The following is an 8,705-nucleotide window of genomic DNA, read 5'->3' on the forward strand; positions in this document are numbered from 1 at the left end:
ACTAGCTAGCTCCAATTAACACGGTTCACTTTAGATTGCACTCAAGGCTTCGTTATCCCTAATCCCGCCTTTAAACTCGCAGTTATAGATCCCTCTTATACTTTGGGAGTGGTGTTGTTCAACAATAACCTAAATATGCACTCTCTCCCGAGTTATACACACTAAATAGGCACAGCTAATTGAGGATCCTGTCAATTAACTACAACATGCATAAAGTTGAACAAATAAAGATTGAGACTAGCAATTCGTATTCACATAAACAAGAAGTTCATCCTCCAATAGGTTCCATCAAAACCTTAGACAAAGGATTTAGCTACTCATAACTATGGATAAATAAACTAAAACAATATTCATCATAAAACTTGCAAGAAAAATCAAAGAAAAGAAGAAAGATGTTTTGGGTGATCTCTCACAATTGTTTTTCCTTGCCAAAAAAATACTCTCCAAATCAATACATGCCTCTCTTGGGCAAAGTCTAGTGTTTAAAATAGGCTTTTGGGCTAAAAATCCTGTGTTTTGCACTTTAGTCCCTGAAGTTCTCCGCCTCCGCCGCGGTTGCCGCGGTCGCGGTCAAACCGCGGCCAAATATGCTCTCTGATTCTCACTTTGTCTGCAGCCATCTTCTATCGCGGTTCTGCCGCGATCGCGGTGGAACCGCGGCAGTCCTCTTTCAGTTCTGACTTGAGTTTTTTCGCGTGGTTTACTTGACGGAATTTTACGATCGGCCTCTTTTTCTCCATATTTGATCCCAAAAGTACTCCATAGCCTTCTCTAGTCATATATAACTTGCAAAGCATGAAAAACACTAATAAGAGCATTTTGTTATCACTTTTATCATCCAAACTATACAAGAAGGTGGTTATTTAGGGTCTAATTATAGTTAAATTCGCCTATTATCATGTTTGATCACTTTGCTTCCAACTGGATTGAGATTAAGTATGCTACTGCATCTTACTCTTATTCAGAGATTCATTTCGCTTTCGCTTCCAACTGTAAACAATTTTTACTCTCGGAATAGATCACTTTCGCAGTAGAATTTTCAGATATTCAGGGTTTTTGCTCGACGGCAGATTCGTCGGAAATTAGGGTTTGTTCTTGAACAAAGACGGCGGACTTTGGGGCTGAGTAACTTGATTTTCTGTTAATATATTTCAATGTATTTTTAACGTATCACGCTGTATTTTTATGTATTTCATTGTATTCATTGTCTTTTTTTTCATTGTTATTCAATGTATCTCACTGTATTCTATGTATTTCATTGTATTCAATGTCTTTTTTTTCATTGTATTTCAATGTATCCCGCTGTATTCTATGTATTTCATTGTATTCACTCTCTCGCTATATGCCATGAATGTATTCATATGTTTCTTTTTTAATTAATATAATTTATATATTCATATGTATTATATAATTTCTCTGAAGAATACTATATTTTTGGGGTATTTTTCGGTTGAGAATTTTTTTTATAAATGGAAATACAAAATTTGTGTGTTATAATTGAGTTTGTTGAGTTATATTAGGAGTCTATTATGTTAATTGATTCACTTTCCGTTTAAAAATAGTGTAATCCCTTGTTTCATGCCGTGAATATAGTCGAATACAATAATCTACCCAACTGTAATCCCATGTTTCACGCCATGAATACATTCGAATACACTCGAATACAACAACAAATTAGGTGGACTTCCCCGATTCACGCCTATTTTTGCTACTATATTCATGAATACAATAGCTTAAATACATCTAATACATCTTATAATAATAGAAAACGTATCTACGTTATGTAATATAACAAATGGTATCTATAGATAGCTAACTACCACTAAAAGATAGTGTTTTATGAAAATTTCTCTTTAATTTCACCCTGTAAATGGAAGTAGGCCTTGTTTTCCTTGTGGATCCTCATATTAAATGACATCTAAGCTGGAAATATGGTCATGGCAACTTCATAATTGCAATATATTGGACTGCAGATACAACTGAAATGGCAGAAAACTCTTGAATATAAAAATCAATTGAAAGTTATGCAGCATCCTTTGTAAATGTAACATTTAAATGATGAATCAACGAAGACCTTATCATCAGACCATAAATTATGACAGCCATGAAAAATGTCCTTACGAGTTTACACTTAACCCCCCAAAAAAAGGAAAAAGATTAACTAAGCACCAGCAAATAAATGACCTAATCATCCATTCCAATTGATCTTCTGAATTATACTTCAGATGTTACAGCATCTGGTTTCTGTTGATGAAACTTAAACACAAATACACTACAAAAACTCTAATCTCCGCACGTTGAGAATAAGCCTAAAGAGTAAGGTCTTTAGGGTCCTCAATTATCTGTGCTAAGGTTTGCAGGAAAGAAGCCAAATCAGCACCATATATCACCCGATGATCAGCAGTGACATTTACCTGAAAATTTTAGCATTTTATAACTTAGGCATCAACGAATTTAGATATTGCACATGCCTTCGTTTTTATTTGAGAAACACAACCTAGCATGTCAAAGATCAATAACAAAAATAATCACTCAACCTGCATTTGGTTTTTCAGGCCAATTCGACCATCTTTGGTACCAACAAGTGCAGGGTGAGATGCTCCTACAGCCATAATTGCACCCTAGAAAAGAATAAATACCAACATGAGAAACAATACTAGAAATATTCAGATATCAGGCAGGCAGTATAGTGAACAGACGAGTTTGTATCTACGACTGAGAGCTTACAGTTCCTGGAGGTAAGATGGCATCGAAGCGATCAACGCCAAACATCCCAAGGTTAGATAGAGTAAAAGTGCCTGCAGTACAGAGCCAAACAATCAAACACCACTAAGCAACAGATGAACAACAAGAACCTCGGACATGCAGAAGCAGAGAAGTCAGCTAATACAACAAAATGATCTTGGAACAAAAAGAGTTTTACAGCACTACTCCAAAAAAAAAACTTATCAAGACACAGCTATTTTAACTGATCTCCGACGTGGAGACAAGAAATAGACACTCCCTTTCTCGTATCTTTATGTTTGGCCTATAGGTATCTTATGCATAGGCAAAGTAGTTGATTTTCATTTCACCTTCTTTCTCTGTAAGTAGCCATACGAATAAAATAATACTCTTTGATTGGACTCATCCAAAGTCCAAAAGTATTATTATTTCAGTGCAGAAAATCATGCCAACTTACACGAAACTGGCCTAGCTCTACTTGCAAGAGAGGGTAGCCTACGTGCTTCCAGCATAAATGCATGAACAGCTATGTAATCATTTGTAGACTATAGGATCACATAGCTTTGATCAGCTATGCGATTTATAGTCTACGAGTTTATTGTTGGTAAACAAAAACACTAGGAGACCATTAAACAAGTGCAAGGGCATAAAAGTGAAAGATTTACTTTGCCACCAACACAAAACAGACATAAAAACAGATGAGGTGACATATCTCTGCAAATTCCCACCTTCCTTGGCAGTTCAAGTCGCAATTAACAAAAGTTCAATTGAGTAAAACAAACTAGCTTCATTGTCCTGTCGTACTCATTCTTAAGGTCAAACTTGAAAGTTGACTTCCTTCATGAAACTTGAACGTTTAGCGTCTTTCAATTGTTTCACCTCCTTTTCTTTCAATTGCGTGCAACCTTCTCAACCACAGATAAGGTTCAGAAAGTTGGCTAAATAAAAATATTTTTTTAGAGGACAAGATTATTGAGATTGCTATGCTATTATCTGATTAATATAGATTTGATCCTAAAAGTAGGCATGTCTTGCTTAGCCTGAATATTAAACAAAACTAAAATAACACAAGAGTTGTAGCATATCAAATTGCAGGTTTAGTAATATCTTGCAAAATAGAACACTCACCTCCCTGCCCAACCCAACTAAAACCCAGGAAAAAGACTAAACAGAAAGAAAGGCTTTTAGCTGGAATAGGGACAGCATTGATGTAAATACAGCAGGCAATAGCAAATTCATAATTTAGGGAATGTAGTGATCATATCTTAAAAGCTGAAGCAGAGTAAAATGATACAAGAAAATGAAGTCCCTCACTTTTTCTGAGAAAGTAAAAACAAAACCCAAGAGTGCATAACGATACTAGTTCCAACTTAAGTTTAAACAAAAAAAAAAGTTGAAAGTGCATAAGATAAATGGATAACGCGGGGAAAGAAATGATACAGGAAATTATGAGCGAAGAAGCTGAAATCTTGTATTCCAATGAATAAAGTACTCCGTCCGTTCCTAACTATTATGCTTATATGACACTTTCTCTTTTGTGATATCCCAAAAATGATAGACACCATCTGACTAGTAACATATTTTTATATCACTTTCCCAAGTTTAAAGAATTCAAACATGTTTGACTAATCAAGAACTTCATCAGTGATTTTCTCCATTATACTAACTTTTCAATTAGTAGTTCAATATTTTCTTCTACTACTCCTTATAACAATTTTCTCCGTCTTGATTTTATGTGATTCTGTCCGATTGGTAACTCTAAAATCCAATCAGACAGAATCACATAAAATCAAGACGGAGGGAGTTTTCTTTTTATCTTCATCATTCTCTAACAAGTGCCCATAACAACTTCACACATTGGGTGATGCCGGCATAGTGAAGGAAGCGTTGCATAGTTGGGCTCATAGGAGGGAGAAGAGAAGTCAAAGGGCATGGAGTCTTCCCCCCTAAGCACTCATGCGGGTTATTTGGAAAGAGAGAAATAGAAGGGCTTTTGAAGGGGAGGAATTAGAGTTTGTAAAGTTGCAAAGTAGTCTTATTTTTCTAGTTTGTCTTTTTTTTTTTTTTTTTTGGGGGGGGGGGGGGGGGGGGGTAGGTATACGGGGTTCCCCTAATTGTTAATAAAATTATTTACCTTATCAAAAAAAAAAAAATACTTCACACATGCATCGGCACTATGCAAAGAATAAATCTCTAGCAACACAAGAATGTCATGATGCTAAGCCATCAAAAAGGGGAATCACCCTATTGTGGCTGTGCAGATAAAGTGGACAAAGACGCATTTTACTAGCAGTCTGGACTTGACCCACCAAAACAAAGAACTGTTACTCCCTTCTTTCCAGTTTGTGTGAACCTATTTACTTTTTGGTCTGTTCCAAAAAGAATGACCCTTTTCTAAATCTGGAAACAATTTAACTTAAACTTCCAATTCTACCCTCAATCAAAAACTTTTATAGCCACCCAAATACTCTAACATGTTTAACACCACAAGTTTCAAAGAATTACAAAAATTATGGCTTGTTTAGGACCACAAGATTTAAAAGTTCATTTCTTTCTTAAACTCCATGCCCATAGGTTCTTATAAATTGGAAAGGAGGGAGTATATTTTAAGCAATCATAAATACCAAATTCTTGTTTGCTGAAGTTGTACGCAAAAAATAGCTTCAAGAAACACGTCCCGGCAACCATCACCAACTATTTGTTCTATGTTGTAGCCTTAACTCATAAGGTGGCTAAACCATCCATAAAAGCATGAAATTGGGTTAGTAGGAGAACTTTAGTTTCTCATTTGGAGTTTAACAGGCAACTTGGCTCAAACAACAAACTATAATACCAGCCTTTTGATGATCGGTTACAAGTTCTCAAATTCAACGCAAGGAGCATGCACTTGCAGAAGAGGAGCTTTGAAGAAACATTAATTCTATCTCCCAAATATATAGGTCTCTTAGTAGCCGACCAGCTCCTATCTCTATGTCAGTTCTAGACATGTATCTGTCTACTGAGTGAGTGAGAACCTTAGTCTTATAGACTTCAGAAATATTATGATATACCAATCCTTATAATATCCATTATCCAAGTTAAAGAATCTAGTTCAATAAAAGCACCCTATGTAAGGACAAGCAGTTGCAGTTAACGATATGATCAGCTGGTGATAGGTATTTTCTATAAATAAACATCTCCGTCAAATCAAAAATTGTTCACTCATCTAATGTATTAGCAATACCTGTGGTGTATTCATGGGGTTGGAGTTGCTTAGCCCGAGCCTTATCAACTAACTCCTTCCATTTCCTTGACAATGAGTATATATCAACCTGGAAGGAACATTTAATCAAATCAATCACCTCATAATAACCCGAGGAAGGGAAACTATGCAAAATCCAGATATTATAAAAACTGAATTTAAGCTAACCTTGTCCGCATCCTGAAGTACAGGAGTAATCAAACCACCGTCTATGGCCACTGCAACAGCAATGTTAATACTACTGTTATACGTGAAACTCTTCCCATCTCTACAACTGGAGTTCACAACAGGATGTTTAGCCAATGCAAGTGCTGTGGCTTTTGCCAACAATGCTGTCATTGTCACTCCTTTCGACTTGATCTATAAATTCATTAACACATGTAAGAACTATAGCAATGAAACCTAATAGGAAACAAGCTGATTATCATAAAATTTACAATAACATTATCAAGGTGGGGGGTAATAACATCTTGTAGTAATTAGCAAAGAAGCTCCACTCTGATTTTCATATTCTCATAGAATCTTATCTAAAAGAAGAAAGTCAATATTTTGCAGCAATGCATTTCTTAGATTAGCTAGCATTTTCAGTTTATCCAAATAATGACATATCATGAAATTCCCCTAGTTTATTCCAAAGTCCAAATCTTTACAACTACTCAGCTAAAATAAGACAACCAAAATCCTTACTTTCTTGTAGACAAGATATTGTAGCAAATACACTTCTCTAATGATTTCAAAGTAAAACCAATTCAGCTAGCGTTTTCAGCTTATCGAAACCATAACATAGCATGAAATTCCCCTAGTTTATTCCAAAGTTCAAATCTTTGTCAACTAAAATAAGACATTAGCAGGAAAAAAAACCATACCTTCTTGTAGAGAGCATCAAGTGCATTAGTAGTAATAGTATACCCCACTCTAAAAGTTGGAACAGCCAAACTCTCCACCATATTTCTACTCACTGCATTCTGCATTGTCGTGAATGGCACAGTTGTCCCCAATTCTACTGCTGGAGCCACCGGTGCACCGCCACTTGGCTGCGCCACTGTGGTCCCGACCACACTACCTACAGGAGCAGGCGTTGAAGCAGCTGATCCAACGGCTGCTTCAACATCTTTAGCCACAATCCTCCCATTAGGCCCACTACCCACCAACCCCCTCAACTCCACACCCAATTCCTTAGCCAATTTCTTAGCATATGGTGAAGCCACCACTCTCTTCCCTCCTTCTGATGCAGGGTGAACGACCGATGCCATTTTCGCGGGCCCCGCATCGGAGGGTGAAACTCCAGCAGCTGCTGCTACCGGAGAAACCACCTCTTCGCTTACAGCAGCAGCCGGAGTAGTCGTTTCTTGACTGGAAGTCGAAGTGGGTATCGGAGTTTTCGCCTTTGCAAGTGCAATCTCATCTTCAGATTCAGCAAGAAGAGCAATGGTGGACCCCACAGGAGCGGACCCACCTTCAGGAACAATAATAGTAGCTAAATAACCATCGTAAAAAGATTCAACATCCATATCAGCTTTATCTGATTCAACAACAAGAACTGCTTCACCTTTAGCAAGTTTATCACCTTCAATTTTGACCCAACTGACAATCTTGCCCTCAGTCATTGTAGAACTGAGTGCAGGCATGAAAATTTCACGGATCTTGGATTCAATTACATGGGTTCTGCGTAAATGGGTGGCGGGGAAAATGGAAGCACGGCGGAGGGCGATGGGGGTGGTGGGCATAAAGGTGGTTTGGAGGAGATGAGACGACATTTTGGGGAGAATGGAGAAAAATGGGGATGATTTTTTGAAGGGAAAAAGAATGGCGTAGGTTGTTGTTTTTGTAGGAATGAGTTTTTATTGGATGTATCGAAAGAGAGTAGAGGGGGCGGAGGTTTCAACTACATTACCGGTTGGATTTTGGTAATGAATTGTTCTCATTTTTGGTTGTTTTGACTCTATGGAAGTGGGAATTATGAATTTGGTACCCGAACTAGTAATTTTTGTCAGTTAATAAACTTACCTCTAACGTAATAATATGAAACAAGCAAATAGACAAAAATGTAGAAATCAAGAAAGTATAAATTCTTATTTTTTCCATATATTCAAATGTGTACAATGTGATGTCCAAACCCTTTATTTATAGGATGACATTAAAGTATACAAAGGAATATCATAAACATGGTATTAACTATTGAGATCACGGAGGATGTTATAGAAATATGAGAGTTACAACCATAATGGTGCAGAATAGTGGGAGGTCAACGGAGAAGAATAGTGGGAGTAACTTCTTTAGGAGTTATAGACATCCACTACAAATATAATATTTCATAACACTCCCCCTTGGATATCTATATATAATGTGCATCGTTAAAACCTTACTAATAAAAAATCCCGTGGGAAAAAATCTTAGTGAAGGAAAAAGAGTACTCATATCTTGTAATACGCATTATTTGGTGCCTCGTTAAAAACCTTGCCAGAAAAACCTAGTGGGATAAAATCTTAGCTAAGGGAAAAAGAGTACAACACGTATTTGCCTCCCCCTGATGAAAACATCACTTTATTCTTCGGAGACGACGAATTCCAAGCTTGTAGAACAACTTCTCTAATATTGAGATCCGCAATGCCTTATGAAGATTTTTGTCAAATTATCACTTTAACAAATTGAAGAACTTTGGTGAATGTGCTTTATTTTGTCTCCTTCGATAGTCCTTCTTTCAATTGAGATAAGCAAACATCAGTGTCTTCACTATTAT

The 8,705-nt window shown here is 36.8% G+C and overlaps 1 protein-coding gene across 1 annotated transcript; it reads right to left on the minus strand.

The window, feature by feature from the left end:
- Window positions 1-1,985: 1,985 nt before the first annotated feature.
- On the minus strand, window positions 1,986-7,894 carry LOC107817385 (dihydrolipoyllysine-residue acetyltransferase component 5 of pyruvate dehydrogenase complex, chloroplastic). Its single transcript, XM_016643190.2, has 6 exons — window positions 6,832-7,894; window positions 6,134-6,325; window positions 5,948-6,035; window positions 2,728-2,798; window positions 2,538-2,621; window positions 1,986-2,414 (listed from the first exon to the last, which is right to left on the minus strand). Exons 1-6 carry the CDS (start codon window positions 7,720-7,722, stop codon window positions 2,310-2,312), a joined length of 1,431 nt encoding a protein of 476 aa, XP_016498676.1. The 5' UTR covers window positions 7,723-7,894; the 3' UTR covers window positions 1,986-2,309.
- Window positions 7,895-8,705: the final 811 nt, after the last annotated feature.

This window comes from Nicotiana tabacum, chromosome 16, assembly GCF_000715075.1.
Source record: "Nicotiana tabacum cultivar K326 chromosome 16, ASM71507v2, whole genome shotgun sequence".
Classification (NCBI taxonomy): domain Eukaryota; kingdom Viridiplantae; phylum Streptophyta; class Magnoliopsida; order Solanales; family Solanaceae; genus Nicotiana; species Nicotiana tabacum.